Genomic DNA, 18666 nt, shown 5'->3' with positions numbered 1-18666 from the left:
AAAAGACTTCAGAGTTCAAAAGAGAAAGAAACCAGAAATACAGATAGTTAGACACTCAGAAACTGTCTTTTCTCGTCCACTTTTGCATAGCCATTAGGACAAGGCGCTTCAAGTCAAGAGTCACCCCTCCACCCCGGCAAGCAGACCCAAGTCCCCAACTCCACTTCTCCAACTCCGCTTAAGAAAGGTCCTTCGCGGGGCTGGGAAGGTGGCGCTAGAGGTAAGGTGTCTGCCTTGCAAGCACTAGCGTAGGATGGACCGCGGCTCGATCCCCCGGCGTCCCATATGGTCCCCCCAAGCCAGGAGCGACTTCTGAGTGTATAGCCAGGAGTAGCCCCTGAGCATTAAACGGGTGTGGCCCAAAAACAAAAAAAAAAAACAAAACAAAAAAAAAAAAGATAGGTCCTTCGCTCCAGTCCGGCACAACGGAACCCCGCTCCTGGCCCCGCCCACGCCCAGCAGCCGAGGTCATTTACATACAGGCCGTTTATTGGCTGCCGGTAGCCGCTCGCGCTTCCCATTGGTCGACACCGCTTTGAAGCGGACATTGTCGGCCGTCGCGAGAGTCTCGCGATCTCCTCATTTCCGCTTCCGGGTTGCCGCCGGAGTCATGGAGACGGCCAAGGGTTTGTGGTCGCTGCTGTCAGTAGAGCGATGGCGCCGGGGTTTCGGAGTGATCTCCCAGGCCCGAGTGCGTGAGTGGCTTCTTCCCCAGGGAGAAGTGGCCCGGGAACCCTGAGCCGGGAGACACCCTGTGCCTCCCCAGACCTTCCCGCGCGTTGATCAGCCTCTCTCCCGCTCCCAGGCGCGCTCTGCCCTCGTGCCGGGCCGATCCCAGGTGGACAACGAGTCGAACTTTCTGGGCACCAGGCCCCATCGCCAGCACCCCGGCCTTCTGCGCCTGCCGCGTGTGCAGCTGCCGCCAGCGCTGACGCAGGCCGCACAGATGCTGCTGCTCCGTGAGTAACGGGGGTGGGAAGGCAGGCCCTGGGAAAAGCAGGCACCAGGCCTGTGCTGCACCCCAGTCATCTTCCTCTTTGACCCCCAGAGGACCCGCTGCCCAACGTGGAGAAGCAGGTGCAAGCCCTGACCAACTATCTCTGGAGCCGGCATCTTCCTGTGGAGCCAGAGGAGTTGCAACAACGGGCTGCAGAACTTGAAAAGAAATTACTGGAAAAGACAGGTAGGATTTTAGAAAGGAGGACAAATCGAGGTGTTCTGGAAATAGAGAATAAGAAATAACTGGAACTCTTTCAAAGAGATACGACAGTTTCTTTGCCTTCTGGCCTGGGCAGTTACGAATGCTGCCATACTAAGAACAAATTATTAGGCCTGGCATGCCTCCGACCTGGGTCCATCACTAACATCCCCACAGTACTTGGTTCATAGTACAAACTCTGTAAACAAAATTTTACTGCACTGAACAGAATGATGAGGCCTCCCTATAGAAACAGTGGGTGAATGTCCCAATATTAAATTTGGGGGATGGGGAAGAATATGGTCCTTATTCCTCTATGTCTCCCTTTAATATAGAACCTTTACTATACTTTTTAATATAGAACCCTATCCCCGTAGGATATCTGATTGAGGGTGGTGGTGCTAGTGATTGTTGTCCTTTTTGTTCGCATAACTTGAGTTTTTCTTGTGGTTTTGTTCCTCTCTTGAGCTCTGAAAACTTTCTCATGGAAGTTGGAGAAAACTGAGTAGACATTATATTCAGATACTGGATCTGAGTCTATTCTTCCTAGGTTCTCACTTCCAGTCCTTGTTCTCACTCAGCCTCAGCTCTGACTGAGAAGAGACTTCGTGGAGCAGTGCTGAGTACACTGCGTAAAACTACCTACCACTGGCAAGAACTAAGGTAAGAGGGACTGGTAGGACCATAGCCAAAAGAGAAGTTTGACTTAAGAAGGATATTAGCGCAAATGACAACTACCCATTGTAGGATTTGAGAAGACTACCTGACAACTTGACATTCCCCCAAGGCAAAAGCACTAAAGTACAATAGCACATTCCAAGGAATGTATTTCCTAACAGTTTAGAATGAAGCTATGAGGAAAAGCATACTTCGTAATGGCTATTACCGTCTGCTCTTGCAGTTACGATAAAGGATTGAGCCTGGTGTATATGGCAGCAAGAATGGATGGTGGCTTTGCAGCAGTCTTTAGGGCATTTCATGAGGTGAGACTCCCTCAACTTCAAACTTGACCCCTTTAGTATCAGCTCCTTTATTTATAAAGTAGTTTCCTGGGGTATGATTCTGGAGATATTATATGTTGGTTTTGATTTATTTGTTTTTCATGGACCTTCCCATAGAGCCATACCAGTGGTGCTTGAGAGGCCTGAATTGCCAGGGATCAACCCCAGGGCTTTATGCATGCTAGACATGCACTCTACCTCTTTGAGTTATAGGCCCTGCAGCTGACTGATTGTTGTTCTGGAGCCACAACCAGCAATGCTCATGAACTACTTCTGGTTTCATGCTTAGGGCTATTTCCCAGCTTGCTCTAAGAATCATGCAAGGTTAGAAATGAAGCTTGGAGCTCCAGTATGCAAAATATATGCTTCAGCCCTTTAAGTCATCTCTCCATTCTACATGTAAATTGTTTTCAGATTCTCTCTTTAGGCCAAAGTACAGTACTTAAAGCACTTGCCTTTCAATAGAATCACAACCTGAATTTGTTCCCAATACCTCTGGGATCAGCCAGGAATGATTGCTAAACACAGAGCCAGGAGTAAGCCCCGACCTTACTAAGTAAGCACCTTCTAGGTGCTCCCAAAAAGAACAACAACAAAACAAGACTATCTTTTTTGTTGTTGTTGTTGTTGTTGTTGTTCTTCTTCTTCTTCTTCTTTTTCTTCTTCTTCGGGCCACACCCATTTGATGCTCAGTGGTTACTCCTGGCTAAGCGCTCAGAAATTGCCCCTAGCTTGGGGGGACCATATGGGACGCCAGGATATCGAACCAAGATCCTTCCTTGGCTAGTGCTTGCAAGGCAGACACCTTACCTCTCGCGTCACCTCGTCGGCCCCACAAGACTATCTTTTGAAAGGATTTTGTGATTCAAGAAAGGTTAAGAATCAAATCAGGCTGGAGAGGTGGCGCTAGAGGTAACGTGTCTGCCTTGCAAGTGCTAGCCTAGGACAGACCGCAGTTCATCCCATATGGTCCCCCCAAGCCAGGAGCGATTTCTGAGCTCATAGCCATGAGTAATCCCTGAGGGTCAAATGGGTGTATGTGTGTGTGTGTCCCGCCCCCCAAAAAAAAATAAATAAAAGAATCAATGTTTAAGGAGCTTCTTGTTCTGTAAAATATTGATATTGAATTTCAAAAAGACATCACGTTTCTTCCCTGTAATAGTTTCCTCATTCATATTTATGAAGATCTTAAATAAGTGTCTACTTAACCAACAGTGGCGTATTGCATGTTTTTCAGATCAAGGCTCGGATTCCTAAGTTTCAGCCACAAACCTTGATGGACTTTGGTTCAGGCACTGGTTCTGTCATTTGGTGTGTAGCTTCTGCCCTGTTTCTCATTTCTAGCTCTAGGCAACCATACTTCTATCACACTAAAATGGGAGCAATAGAGGGATGAGGAAACTTGGGAACTAGAATGTTTCTGCCCTCCACATAGGCAAGGTGTAAAAATGTATGAATTGATGACACAAGTGATAGCACAGTGGTAGGGCGTTTGCCTTGCATACGGACCACCTGGGTGGACTCGGGTTCGATCCCCGGCATTCCATATGGTCCCCCAACCCTGCCAAGAGCAATTTCTTAGTGCTGAGCCAGGAGTAACCCTGGCTGCCAGGTATGGCACACACAAAAAAAAAAAAAATTATGAATTGAGACCAGAGCTTAAATGTTAAACCAAAAAATTACATTTTTAAAAGATAAAATAGTCAAGAACATTAGTCTGTAGCATTTATTTTACGTATCACAGAGTTTTTCTAACTGCAAGTCATTTTATTGGTTTGGGGGTATTTGGGTGGAGTCATAGCTGACTGCTTACTCTTTGCTTTATGCTCACTGATGACTTGACAGTCCTCAAGGTGCCATGGATTGAACCCTACTTGACTGAATGAAAGGCAGGCTTAAAACCCACTGCACTATCTCCATCCCACCTGTCTTTTTTTTTTTTTTAAAGAAGTTGTAAATGAAATAAAACAACATTGCTAATTTTAACATAAACTCACCCCAGTGGTGAGGTTGAGGGTAGAAGATTCCTTATAGAGATAACTCTGATAGAAGAACTGCTGGTTTCTCTCGTCAGGGCTGCCCACAGCACTTGGGGCCAGAGCCTACGAGAATATATGTGTGTGGACAGCTCAGCTGCCATGTTGGATCTGGCAGAAAAGCTACTCAAAGGTGAGAACAATGTGTAGGCAAAGTTTTTCCAAAATCAGCAGGGTTAAGAAAGGAAAGGAGCACTTTATTGGGAGTAGAAAATAGTATTAAAAGTTAAAAAGTGAATTGATTATTCAATGTCAGGATCAAGTGGATCCTTTATTAGATTGTGTATAGGTTGGGTAAGATTAACAAGTCAAAAACTTCAATGTACAACTTGCTCTCTATAGTATTTGCTTGTCTTATTGCAGCTTACTCCCATCTTGTGTTTTTCCTTATTCCTTATTATTAGGGTTGTATCATTAGAATAACATCGCAGTTTACATCTGTCATATCTCTCCTTTTTTCCACAGGTGGTTTAGAGTCTGGGGAACCCTATGTTCCAGGTGTCTTTTTCAGACAGTTTCTTCCTGTATCACCCAAGGCAAGTGGCAGTGTTCAAAGGATACCAAATGGGGATTTTGACGAATGGAAATTTAGGGCCTCAGCATACTTGTTAGACAATAAAGAAAGAAAAAGAAATGGAGGGGATAGAACTTCTTGTGTTCTTGGTGTTGAGAGGTGTTAACTATGATGTGTTTCTTGTTCTGGTCCTCAGGTACAGTTCGATGTAGTGGTATCAGCCTTTTCCCTAAGTGAACTTCCTTCCAAGGCTCACCGCAGTGAGGTAGTCCAAACCTTATGGCGCAAGACAAATCGTTTTCTGGTGAGCTGCAACTCTTACTTTATAACAATTAAGGGAGTTAAATGGATTTAATGTTCTTCCTTCTCTCCAGTGGAGCTTGCTTTCATTGTTGACAACTTTCCTCCACATATATTCCTTTATTCTTTATAGTGACTCCCCTATATGTTGTACAAAATGCTCACTTTCTTAGAATGTCTGCTGTCCATCAGTGCTGTTACAGAGCTGCTGAGTGTGATTCATCCATCAAGGCTTCCACTTACTTTCCTTTTGCAAACAGGTCTTGGTGGAGAATGGAACAAAAGCTGGGCACCGCCTTCTTATGGATGCCAGGGACTTGGTACTTAAGGTAAGGTTCTTTATTAACCTCTGCCCCTCTATATCTCACCAAGTGTCATCATTACTGATCCTCTGTTGAAAACAGAGAGACTGGTGTACAGTGAGACTGACTCTCAGATACCAGCATATAGTAAAGTCATTAGACTATAGGGCAGTGGTTGACAAAATCATGCCTATGAACCCAGTTCATCCTATTTCTGTCTACACCATAGATATTGTGTGTCTGTGGCAGCTTCACACTACCAGCAGCAAAACTGATTACTTGAGAGAGACAGATATTTGCCTTTTCTTTTTTGTAAAAACAAAAAATATAAAATATATATATATATATATATATATATATATATATATATATGTTGTCAACTCTGAACAAGAGCATTGCTGAACTAAGAACCTGATCTCTTTGGGATAGTAAGAGTAGCATGAAATCATGAATTTAATTCTCCTGGAATAGGATTTGTCTGAGAGTTGAGGTTGCTGGCAAAAAGAACACTATACTGTGTGCCAAGTTTCAGCTTTTCTCCTACTGCAAAAAGAAAGTCTTTTGTTGGGAGCATTAAAGATGCAGCCAGCTTAGCTCAAAGCACATAGTTAATGATCGTCAGAATTGAATATTAAGGGAGATCTCAATTTACAGAATGCAGAATTGAGTTATGAAAATAGATGCGATGCTTTAGGCCCAGCTTTTACTTTATTTTTAATTTCAGGGAAAAGAAAAGTGTCCTTTAGATCCACGTCCTGGATTTGTCTTTGCCCCAGTGAGTAGTACTTATGCCTATCCCAGTACATAAAACCATGAACAGGAGGGTGAGACGGTAAAGCTAAGGCCCCTCCATTCCTGGTAGATATTACCAGCATCTTCTTAGTAATGCCCCTGGTTTTCCCTATGCTCTTGCCCCTTTGCTGCTTTGTTTCCCAAGGCCCCGTAGCTTTTTCAGTTTTACAGTGTATGGTGATTTGTCTTACCTCCTGTCTTTCCTTTGTTCACAGTGTCCCCATGAACTTCCTTGTCCCCAGCTGACAGCCTCTAAGCCCCTGGCCTGTAGCTTTGCCCAGGCTTATCATCCCATCCCCTTCAGCTGGGTATGTACCTTGGAAATAATTAAAGCAGAGAGAATGCAACCTGGGAAAGTGGGAGGAACAAAGTCAGGCCTGGGAGGTGATAGAGAATTCAGAAATGAATGTAGAGATTTTAGAGCCTGAGGGAGCATGACTTTGAATTTGAATAGGACATCAGGAGTGAGAATCTCAAATCTTTTTCTTATGTCATTATTTTTCTCCAAAGTCTCATCTTTTTGATGTTGGGGATGGTCTGGCCTACTCAGTGATACTTTAGCTTCCTTCTGGCTCTGCGTTTAGAAATTACTCCTGGCAGGAATCCATAAAATGTACCAAGGTTCAAACCTGGGCTGGCTACATGCAAGGTAAGCACCCAGCCCACTGTATTATCCCTTCAGATCCAACATCTCTATCTTAATTAGAACAAGAACCCAAAGGAAGAGAAGTTCTCAATGGTCATCCTGGCCCGAGGATCACCAGAGAAGGCTCAGCGCTGGCCCCGTATCACTCAGCCTGTCCTGAAACGACCGCGCCATGTGCACTGTCACCTATGTTGTCCAGATGGCCAGGTGCAACATGCCGTGATTACTGCTAACAAGCATGGCAGGTACAGAGGGGTGTGGCCACAACCTGTTTGAGGTGGCAAGAATCAACAGCTCAAGTTGACCTTTCCTTTCCCTAGGGATTTGTACCGCTGTGCTCGTGTCAGCTCCTGGGGAGACCTGTTACCTGTGGTCACACCAACTCAGCTTGCTCCTTCCTCCACTCCAGATTCCCCTGAAAGCTGATAAGGAGGGAGAATAAATATTTTTTCTGTCATTTCAGCGAAGGCTGAAGCTTCCTGGTATCCAGGATTGAGAGTGCTGGTGTCCCTATATGTCTGTGCTGGAGATTTTATAATAAAAATCTTTCAAAAATTGGAAATGAATCTTGTGGTTCTTCTTATTTGCTTGCTTGTTGGTCAGTTGGTTTTTATCAAATGAGAAGTTTTCAGGAGTTCTCCATTATCTTGCTCAGGAGATCACTTCCAGTGATTCTTGGGAGATCATGCAGTGCTAGGAATCAAACCTAGGGCTCCCACATGCAAAACATTCGCTCTAGCCCTTTGAGCCATCTCCCTAGATCTTGCAATTCTTCAGAGGACTAGAGATAGGGAGCTTGAGCAATAGGACTGTGATTAAGACAATCGCTTTGAAACCAACCTAGTTTCAATTCCCAGCATCTCAAATGGTCCTCAGAACCACCACTAAGATGAACTCCTGAGTGTAGAGCCAGGAATAACCTCTGAGCATTGCCAGCTTTGGCACCAAAATAAGCAAAAAATGTGGAGGTGAGTTATTGTGGTATATATATCCTTTAATAAAGAGAATCCTTGGGATTTTAGTGTCATCTTTCCATACAGATTTTTTGTAATACTTTATTTGTATAGTTCCTTCTCATCCTAATTGTTAAAACAACCAGGTGCTTCACATACCATGGCTGTGGGGCTCGCTTATTTGTAGCTGTCTTCATCAGGAATCATGTTTTAGTGTTCACACACACAGTCTTGTGTGCTCAGTATGCTCTTTTTATTTTTCAATTTTGGGCCACACTTGGCAATACTCAGTGGTAATGAACGCCTGGCTCTGCACTCAGAACTTACCCCTGTCAGGCTTGGGGACCATATGGACCCTAGTGGGCCCTGTCTATGGCAAATGCCCTACCCATGTGCTGTTTTTATCTGCACCCCCAGGTTTACATTTTTTTAGTTTCCATGTGTGTACAATCTGATCAGTGACATTCTCTGGCCTTAGTGTTACCATGTGGTTTTAGATGTCAGGAATTTCACACCCTTTTTGTGGTACTTTATTATGATGCACCACATACCTGATTATGGTGCAACTGGAAATGGCTGCCACAGGTATCATGAGGGACACTAGCGATTTGAACTCTTGACCACACATTTTTAAGGCAAGTATTCAGAGCCCCTCGGCTTTTCCATATTCTTCTGTGTCCCAAAGAAATCTTAATTCTACTTTCTTGTCAGAATACTGTTATCTAGGGGCCAGAGCAGTGGCATAGGCGGTAGGGATTTGCCTTGCACGTGCTAATAGGACTGACAGTGGATTGATCTCATGGTGTCCCAAATGGTTCCCCAAGCCAGGGGTGATTTCTGAGCACATAGCCAGGAATAACCCCTGAGCGTCACTGTGACCCAAAAACAACAAAAAAAAATACTACTATATAAAACCAGCACTTCTGAAATGTGATGGGGAAAATCTTCCTCTACTCTTCAAGGTTCTTTCAAATAGTCTAACTAAAGTAATATAGTTAGCAGAAGAAAAATTAAGATTTTAAGGAATCCCCATATATAAGTCGTTCAAGATCAGTCATATAAACAAGTTTGTATGAGCCCAGTAGTGAGCAGGGCTCTGAGCTTCAAAGGGTATGGTAATGGGTAATTAATACAACCGTGAAAAGAACTTCAATTGGATGCTTATCCTGCCAGCTACAATACAGTCAGTAGGACATTTACCTTGCATCTGTCCATCCTGGGTTTGATCTGCCCACATCCCATAAAATCCTCCAAGTATGGCCAGAGAAGTAATTTCTGGTGTCGAGCCAGGAATAACCCCCAATTATCTCCAAGTATGGCCCAAACTACAAAATGAAAAATATATAAAAGAAAATTTTATTTAAAAAAATAAGTTTCATGGACAAAACCTGCTACCTAATTTCTGTAGTAAGTAACAGGAGGAAAAAATTTCTTCTAGGCCTGCAGCATCCCCTTTGCCATCAATTCAAAATAATCTACATGCCAGAGTGGTAGCCTGTTCCTCCCTCCGCCCTTCTTTGGTAACCTGGGATAGTGGGAAAGTGCCCCCAGCTCATAGAGAACTGGCTCAACAAGTTCAGGAGTTGTTTGTTATGTGGGCCACTTCTCTAAGGGAACCTGTTCCTTTCAAGCATCTTCTCCACACCCCTCATGTCCCTCATTCTTTCCCAATGCATGATCAATGCATGTAACTCAAAAGTGGGTACCATATAGGTGCTAAAATTTCCCTCTCCACCCATATATCAGAACTGAACTGTTTACTCAAATGTATCTCTATTTTCCCTTACACTGAGCAGTTTCAGAGCTATCACATATTTATTACTTTAACACTTAGTCTCTTTTCCCAACAAATGTCAGACTTGGTACCTTCAGAAGTTTTGACGAAAGCAATGTTTTAATACTTGAAATTCCCCACCGCACATTTCCATGCCTGAAGCTATTTTCCTGAGGTTTCAGTAATGGGAGTCTCCCCATACACAATTTTACATGTTGGTGGCTGCACTACTTCTCAGCCACACCTCCTTTCTCCCAGGTGGCCCCAAATCCCCTCTGAAAGGGTGCTGGTTCATGTATCAGCAGAGCAACCTAACAGAATTGGGGTGAGAGAGGAGGGTATGGAAGCCTTAGATCAAATATCCTAGCTAAGGTTGGTCCAGAGGGTCCCAACATGGAACAGCTGAGGAGTGCTTCAGTGCTGCCTCATTAGATGAGACCAATCCCAGGGACGAACTAAGACAGCCCACGGTCCTTGAATTACTCATGGCACTGAAGAGGAGGAGAAGACAGAGCAACAGCTGTGCCTGGCAGAGAGGCTGGAGTTTCTGGTTTCCAAGATCAGGAGGACTTGAGCTAGGGGAGGGGCCTCAAGGCAGGGGCCAGGCCCCAGTCAGCTATGCAAGGCTGCACAAACAGGCAGCCCAAAGACGAGAAGACCATTGGGAAATGGTCTCCTGAAACTCAGGGAGGGACTCACCAGCTCTCTCCACCTCAACCCAACTACAACTCCGAGACTGTAGCAGCATTTGGCATTCTGAAGGCCCTGCTAATCCTGTACCTCAAATGGAAGCTCTTCTAGGCGTAAAACTTGGCTGCATGCTTGGCCTGCTGGCACTCACTGTGGTCTGTGGCCTCGTGCCCATCTACATAAAATGGTTCAAGATTGATGCAGCCACAGGTAGAGCCGTACAACCTCTGGGTTCTCATAACTCACTGATTCTTCACTGTCCCTGTCCTGGTACATTACTCTGAAACTCACCATCAACTGAGGAAGCTGATGCTATCTGCTGCTCTTGACTCTGTCTCCTCATTGCCTGCTGGATTCCTTTGGTTTAGGTCGCCACCGACGAGTCCTCAGCCTCCTGGGCTGCATTTCTGCCGGTGTGTTTCTGGGAGCAGGATTTATGCACATGACAGCCGAAGCCCTGGAAGGAATTGAGTCTGAGATCCAAAAGTTACTGATCCAGGTAAGTAGAGGAACTGCTGAGCTTCAGTGCAGTGAAGGACGGAAGCAAAGGAAGAAGGGAGAAGCAATTTGTGGGCTTATGAAAGCAGGTCAGCATGAGGTTTAAAGAGCAATGACACTAGAATACAAGAGAAGGGAGCTAAGAAGTGCTGGGACATCTCTAATTTCCTCTTTCTTCTCAGAACAGTTCAGCAGGCGAGGGAAATTCAGAGGCTGATGATTCTTCACTTGTGAGTATCTCCCACCTGCCTACCAGGAGTTTCAGCAGAACCACACTGCTACTCAATCCCTCTGAGGATTTAAAAGAGGAGGATGTAAAGAACCCAGGGACCCAGGGACCCCTTTGCTCTTCAGCAAAGAAAGAGTCAATACAGTGCCTGGGTTTACAAAACCCCAGAACAAAGCTCTTGCCTCACGCTTATTCTTCCCTGGATGCTTGACCTGCTTCCCATAGTTTCCCATTTTCTATCTGGACTGACAAGATCCTTTAGAATCTCTCCTCTAGCTGTTGCATTCCAGTCCCATTTCTATGTCCTGTCACACAGTTTCCTATTCTCTTCAGTTGCCCAATGCATGTCCATCCAAAGCACTCTCGCCCCTTTCTTTCCCACTCAGACTCTCTTTGTGTTCCTAGGTGGAGTACCCCTATGGAGAGCTCATCATCTGCCTGGGCTTCTTCTTAGTCTTCCTTTTGGAATCACTGGCATTGCAATGTTGTCCTGAAACAGCTGGAGGATCCACGTTGCAGGAAGAGGACTGTGGGGGAGCTCATGTCCTGCAAATCCACAGTCATGGACCTAAACCCTCCCCTTCCCGGGGTCCCCTGAGGGCCCTGATCCTCCTGCTCTCCCTCTCCTTTCACTCAGTGTTTGAAGGACTGGCTGTGGGGCTCCAGCCAACCATAGCAATGACAGTGCAGCTTTGCCTGGCTGTCCTGGCTCACAAGGGGCTGGTGGTGTTTGGCGTTGGCCTGCGCCTGGTGCAGATAGGAACCAGGTCCCGGTGGGCCATGGTCTCCATTGTGTCATTAGCACTCATGTCCCCCCTGGGCCTAGCAATAGGTATGGCTGTGGCTCAAGGGGACTCTGAAGGGGGACGAGGTTTAGCTCAGGCAGTGCTAGAGGGGGTAGCAGCTGGCACCTTTCTTTATGTCACCTTCCTCGAAATTTTGCCACGAGAATTGGCTGGTCCCGAGAGTCCTCTGGCCAAGTGGGGCTGTGTAGCTGCTGGTTTTGCCTTCATGGCCTTCATCGCTCTGTGGGCCTGAGTCTGAAGCCTGACTTTCTCACAGGCATGCCTGGGACACCCCAGTGTCTCCCAGGAGACACATTCCAGGGGGCTTGATGTCTTTAACTGAAATGAAGTGACTTTTATAGACATCTTCCTCATGAACTGAACCCCAAGAGAGCTCATTTCTGTATGCTATTTGAGAACCGAGGGAATCATGTTTAGGCTGACTACCAGTAAATTAGGACTGTTTGAAGAACAGCCTCAGGTCTTGCTCTTTCCCATTTGTGCCATTTGTAATAAATGTCCCTTTAAACTTCCCCTTCGCCACACTGTCTTCTTTCTGTTTGCCAAGAATCTGCTGCTCAGAGAGTGAGCAGCGAAAGAGAAAGTGTTATGCAATAGTTTCTAAGACCAGGGTTCCAGCCATTCTGCCTGCTATAGGTTATGACCCCCCAAGCCTAGGAGATTTTCTGAAATTTCAGTCATCCAACAAATACCTTTGACTCAGGAGTTGAGAAATTGGGCCTGATTTATATCTGGGGAAAATGGCCTTAGCACACTGAGTATTCCCTCTGCTCACCCTTTGCACAAATCACTGACTCAGCTCTCACCAGGCTTTCAACATCCTTTGCTTGGACCCAGCACTCCAAAAATATACCAGCAACATAGCAGCAAGTGATAGTAACAAGAATTATAAAAATCTAAAAACTCTCTTAGATGAACTCACCCATCCCACTGCCAAACCTCGAATCAAACAACACACATATATGCAAACAACTTGGAATCAGACTAAAGGGAGCCTTTTTCCATCTGACCTGTGTACCCTTGTGACTCCTTTCAGAGCCTCTATCTTCTCCCATGGGTGGCCACAAGGGATTAAGCAGTAGTGTATTTGCAGAGGAAAGGGCAGCAGATCAATGCGGATCAGCCCTGTCTCTGTGCCAGGGTCCCTCCCCATTAAACCATTTGGCTTCAGTTGGAGTAATCCCTAAAATGTGTCACTTCTACTAAGCACAAATACAAACACTGACTGTGTAGAATTGAGGAGGAGCAGCTGAGCTCTGCCCAGCGCCTGCCGCATGAGAGGAGGAACATGTCACATTTAGTGAAAATAGGGAAAGAGAAGGTGCAGGCTGTGAGCTCACTGCTCCCATCCCCACCCTGTTTTCCCTATTCCACCTCAATGTGTGCAAGGTCTCCTGAATTTCATTCATTTGTTTATTCTTGTTTTTGGTTTTGGTAAAGTTGTGTGTGTGTGTGTGTGTGTGTGTGTGTGTGTGTGTGTTTTGTTTGTTGGTTTGGTTGTTGGTTGGTTTGGGGCATTCTTATAGCCACCCATCTGTTCTCAGAGCTTACTCCTCACTCTAAACTCAGGGTCCACTACTGGTGGTTTCAGGGAACCATATGTGGTGCTGAAGACAAACCTAACTTGTCTGAGTGCAAGGCTAGTATCTGCTTCTATGCTGTTTCTCCGGCCCAATTTATTAATACTTTTATTCCCTCTGCTTCCCCATTCTGTTTATTAATATAATAACTTTCTATGTTGCACATACAGTTGGCTGTTGGATCCCCACTTTTTTTAAGAGACCTGTGCCCTAAGGACGTTATTGACAACTAACCTAGAAATTATTCTTCTGTGATACTCTCTTATTGACCCTAATTTTACCTCCTGGGGTTGTGCATCTTTCCTCTCTTTCATTTGAGTCTTAAACTCTTGTCTAAGCAAATAGCAACAGTTATTTCTTTCTTTCTTTTTTGTTTTGTTTTGTTTTTGGGTCACACCCGCCCACTCTCAGGGATTACTCCTGGCTCTGCACTCAAAAAATGGCAGGCTCGGGGGACCATATGGGATGCTGGGATTCAAACCACCATCCATCTTGGATCAGCTGCTTGCAAGGCAAACACCCTACCACTATGCTATTTCTCCAGCCCAGTTATTTCTAACCTCTGTATATTCATCATAGGAGACCTTAGCTTTTTTATTCTATTTCTCCAAATACATTTGATTTGTCTAAGACCGAGAGGCTGCCTATAATTTTGAAAGGTGATTACAGTAATATAAACTATCTTAAATTTTTTCTAGAGTAGTATTGCCTAACCTAAACTACAGTAACAATGGAAAAGTTTTTCAGGAATGTTCATTGAAACACCATGATTTACAGAGTCATTCATAATAGAGTTGTTTTAGCCATAAAATGTTCCAACACAAATCCCACCACCACTCCTTCCCTCCACTAATATTCACTGGTTCCCTCCGCCTCCCAGCATCCCTCGTTGTAGGCATAGAACAAAGTGATTTCATATTACTTGATCTAATAAAGTTTAAAGGAATGGCAAATTGAATTATTAGAAAATAAATTAATAAAAGTCCAACTGTGATTAGTATTTGCTATATGATTTTAATGTTTCCTAACCTAGTAGGAGAAAACCATATGCACCATGAGTAATTGTCAAACTCATTGCCAAATGATGGGAAGTTTCTCCTGTCCTTTAAGAGAGCTCTTTTAACACTTCTTGCAAAACTGGTTTCAAGGCTATCAATTCCCTAAGCTGTTGTTTCCTTTCCAGGAAGGACTATACCATTCCTTCAAGTTTGAATGATGATCTAATTGATAGTAAACTATTGGTGAGGTACTTGTTTCACTGAGTTTTTGTACTTTATCCTTCCATTCCTATGACTTCTAGTATCATTTGTATATCTTATGGGTTTTCTTTAAGCTCCTTATTTAAGTTCCTCTTCTTGATCTTGATGTTTTCAATATTCTGTCTCTATCTTTGGATTTTGCCATGTTGATTATAATGTATCTTGGAGTTTTCCTAATTGGGTCTTATTTTCCCTGGAATCCTTTGGACTTCTTGGATATCTATGCCTGTAATCCTCAACTTTGGGAAGTGCTTACAAATTATTTTTGTTTTGTTTTGTTTGGGATCACACCTGGTGGTGCTCAGGGGACCATATACAATGCTATGGATAAGTTCCAAGTTGGTCTCAGGCAAAGTAAGTGTCCTACCTGCTGTACTATCTCTGGTCCGTTGGTGTTTTTTGTTTGTTTGTTTGTTTGTTTGTTTTTGGGCCACACCTGGCGGTGCTCAGGGGTTACTCCTGGCTGTCTGCTCAGAAATAGCTCCTGGCAGGCACGGGGACCATATGGGACACTGGGATTCGAACCAACCACCTTAGGTCCTGGATCGGCTGCTTGCAAGGCAAACGTCGCTGTGCTATCTTTCCGGGCCCCCATTGGTGTTTTTTAAAAAACTATTGTTTCATCATCAGCTTTGTCTTCCTACTCTTCAGGGACTCTAATGATTCTTATATTATTACTCTTGAATTCATCCCATAGTTGTCTGATATGCTGTTCTTTTCTCTTCAGACTGTTTTCCTCCTGCTTATTTCTAGCAGTTTCCTCCTTATCTTGGCGCTCCTCAACCTTTTGTTCAGCTTCTGTTACTCACTATTCAGAACTTTTAGCAATGTTTATATCACCTATCATGTTCTTTATTTCTGACTGTATTAGTTTTTTTCATTCTGACTCTCATATTTTCTTGTGCTTTGCTTATTGCCTGTGCTCTCACTTCTTTGAACTCATTGTTCAAACTAATTGAACATTTAGAGAAATATTATAGTTTTTCTAAGCTGTCTAAGGATTTATTAGTGTTGTTTATAATTTTGGTGATATTATTCTCACTCACTGAGAGTGGTGGTTGGCTTCCTCATGTTTTACCCTTGGTTTTCTAGTGTTCTTGCTGTGCTGATGATGAATCTTTGTAGTTAACACCCCTGAAAGATGCTGAAGGATTAAGCTGGAATTTGTTCTCTGTCCTCCTGCCCATAACTGTAAGCAACATGTACATTGTCACTTGTGCAGATGTGCACGGGTGCTCACACTTTTTATAGACCAAGTGCTCACTGAAGTTTACATTCTGTCACTGTGGTAACTGCACATGAGCTCCCTAGAGCATGCATACTATGTTAAAGCACAGGAGTTATGGTTGAGATGGTCACCAGGGATTATTGTCATTCTCACACATGTACTCACCGAAGGTTGTGCTTCCTGGCCATGGCAGTACTTTAGTTGTGACATTTGTTGGGGTCATATTCCTCTCTTGGTGCTGACTGCAGTGAGGCTTAAAATCATTTGCAACATTATAATCACAGACATTAAAGCTACCAGCATCACACTTGACATGTGTGGAAGATTGGGGCAGGTTTGGTTAAGCTTGTGTCCATACACTTACAAGGCAGACAGTATAAGCCACTGACCTGGTTCTTGGTCCTGAGATTTTATTCTTTCCTCTGTCTCTCTCCTCCATTCCATTACTTTTCAAACGATTAAGATACGCCAAAACCTTCACAAGCCCAACTTACACACTCAGGTATAAGTGAGAACAATATTTGCTCAAAATAGTGTTGAAACCAAAAAAAAAAAAAAACAAAAAAAAAAACACCAATGTCCTTGAAGTACCAGTTTTACATGTTCTCTCTTCAGTAGTATATTCACATGTCATGCATTTAGAACAGTTCCTTTATTATTGCATAATAATAAAAATACTTTTCACATTGAAAACATCTATATGCCAAGCTCTGTTTTATTGCTTTTACATGCATTATCTCACTGTCCCAATCTGCAGGTAGATATTTTTTACCACCAACACTCCCCCCCCCCAAAAAAAAATCCAGGGGAGCACATTAAGAAAAGTACAATAACATGGTTCCATAATTATTTCCAGTATTAATCAATTCTATGTTCCTTGATTCTAAGAAAACCTAATGTGTATGGGGCTGGAGAGATAGTACAATGGATAGTATACTTGCCTTACATGCAACTAAACCAGGTTCCATCCCTGGCATCCCATATGGTCCCCCAAGTTACTAGAAGTAGTTCCTGAATGCAGAGCCAGGAGTAACCCCTGAGTCCCCGCAAGGTGTGGCCAAAAACAAACAAAAAATGTATATTCTTGGGCTGGAGCAATAATACAGCGGATAAGACCTTGTGTGCAGACAACTGGGGTTCAATCCTCAGCACCCTATATGGTCTCCTGCATCTAGTCAGAAATGATCCCTGAGCACAGAGCCAGGAATAAGTCCAGAGCTTAGCTAGGTGTGACACCAAAACATATATTCTCTCTTTTCTGACCACCACCTCACCACCTTGAACTTCCCTTTCCTCTCCATCTTATATGTTAAGTAAAAAAGGCAAAGACTGCATTGGAAATTTTTTAACTTTATTTATTTATTTATTTATTTATTTATTTATTTATTGGGTTTTGGGCCACACCCAGTGGTGCTCAGGAGTTACATCTGGCTTTGCACTCAGAAAGCACTCCTAGCAGGCTCGGGAGGACCGTAGGGGATGCTGGGAATCAAACCAGGTCGTCCCAAATCAGTGGCATGCAAGGCAAACACCCTACCGCTGTGCTATCTTTCTGGTCCCTGCATTGGAAATTTGAGGCCAGTTGAAAAAATGGAGTGGAAAGATGTAGCAAGTTCTACGCAAACAAATAAAAATAGTACATCTTGGGCCAAAGAGATAGCACACAAAGTATCGTGTTTGACTTATATTCAGCTAACCCAGGTTCAATCCCCAGAATCCCATGTGGTCTCCCAAGTATTACCAGGAGTAAATCCTAAGTATAGAGCCAGGAGTAACCACTGAGCACCACCAGGTGTGACCACATAACAAAGCAAAACAAAAAGGTGCATTTCCCTCGCAAGGCAATTGCAATGCTATTACCTAAGGAGGAGGCAACAGCCCCATGTTACAGTGCAACTATACAAAAGAGGATTTGGTCTTCGAGAGAGGGACACAGTCAACCTGCAGAGGAAATCCTCCGGCTTCCACCCTTTAATCTACTGCTATTGTCTCTTAGTGGTCATGACCTAACAGAAGCTAAAGGACCAAAATGTCTGCTGAGGCTGGAAAGGTAGAACAGTGGGTAGGGCACTTTCCTTGCATGAGTTTGACCCAAGTTCTATCTCCAGGATCCCATATGGTTCCCAAAGCACCAGTCAGGAGTGATTTCAGGAGTAAGCCCTGAGCACTGCCCAGGCATACCATCCCAACCCTCCCCCCCCCAAAGAAAAGGTCTGCTGGTGCAGATACATCAGCTTCATAAGGCAAATTAAAGGATATAAATAATTAGGGAGTGCTCGCTTCAGCAGCACATATACTAAAATTGGAACAATACAGAGAAGATTAGCATGGCCCGTACACAAGGGTGACATGGACATTCAAAATCAGGAAGTGTTCCATATTTTTTAAACCTTATTTATTGATTGATTGATTGAGTGATTGATTGTTGGGTCACACTCAGCGGCATTCAGGGGTTACTCCTGGCTCTGCACTCAGAAATCACCCTTTGCAGGCTGGGGGAGCATATGGGACCATATGGGAATTGAACCAGGCCCCTCTCGGGTCAGACGCATGCAAGGCAAATGCCCTACCTCTGTGCTATCTCTCCAGCCCAGAGTTCCATATTTTTAAGCTTGCCACAAAGAATGGTGAGTGTAGCTAGAATAGAGAAGGGTCTTCTAGGAAAATGATAATTGGAACCTATTGCTCTGTACAAGAACTTGGTGCTGAAAGGGGAGAAACTAACAGGTAAGGCATCCCTCCATTAACAATAATGCAAAGCAGAGTCAAAAAGAAAAGGGTTGGGGAGATAGAGAGAGTGAGACAGAAGCAATTTGTCTGCTCTAGTACAAGGCAGGGAAGTGGGGGAGGGCAGGAGATG

The 18666-nt window shown here is 44.1% G+C and overlaps 2 protein-coding genes and 1 pseudogene across 3 annotated transcripts; all 3 read left to right on the top strand.

Moving 5' to 3' along the window:
* Window positions 1–609: 609 nt before the first annotated feature.
* Window positions 610–7351, top strand: METTL17 (methyltransferase like 17). Of its 2 annotated transcripts, none has more exons than XM_049768619.1 (14): window positions 610–695; window positions 806–959; window positions 1049–1183; window positions 1780–1861; window positions 2100–2181; window positions 3437–3510; window positions 4274–4368; window positions 4701–4771; window positions 4946–5053; window positions 5310–5378; window positions 6076–6126; window positions 6359–6451; window positions 6850–7034; window positions 7110–7351. In XM_049768619.1, exons 2-14 carry the CDS (start codon window positions 947–949, stop codon window positions 7213–7215), a joined length of 1164 nt encoding a protein of 387 aa, XP_049624576.1. In that variant the 5' UTR covers window positions 610–695; window positions 806–946; the 3' UTR covers window positions 7216–7351. The 2 variants fall into 2 exon arrangements, with proteins under 2 accessions (XP_049624576.1, XP_049624575.1); XM_049768618.1 differs by having other exon boundaries at window positions 611–691.
* Window positions 7352–9442: 2091 nt separating this feature from the next.
* Window positions 9443–12250, top strand: SLC39A2 (solute carrier family 39 member 2). Its single transcript, XM_049768735.1, has 4 exons — window positions 9443–10416; window positions 10575–10705; window positions 10887–10934; window positions 11339–12250. Exons 1-4 carry the CDS (start codon window positions 10302–10304, stop codon window positions 11969–11971), a joined length of 927 nt encoding a protein of 308 aa, XP_049624692.1. The 5' UTR covers window positions 9443–10301; the 3' UTR covers window positions 11972–12250.
* A 5828-nt stretch (window positions 12251–18078) lies between these two features.
* LOC126002236 (uncharacterized) lies at window positions 18079–18191 on the top strand (annotated as a pseudogene).
* The last annotated feature ends 475 nt before the right edge of the window (window positions 18192–18666 follow it).

This window comes from Suncus etruscus, chromosome 2 (assembly GCF_024139225.1).
Source record: "Suncus etruscus isolate mSunEtr1 chromosome 2, mSunEtr1.pri.cur, whole genome shotgun sequence".
Taxonomy (NCBI): domain Eukaryota; kingdom Metazoa; phylum Chordata; class Mammalia; order Eulipotyphla; family Soricidae; genus Suncus; species Suncus etruscus.
Note: the sequence above shows the minus strand (reverse complement) of the source record. Positions and strands in the feature narration are given on the sequence as shown.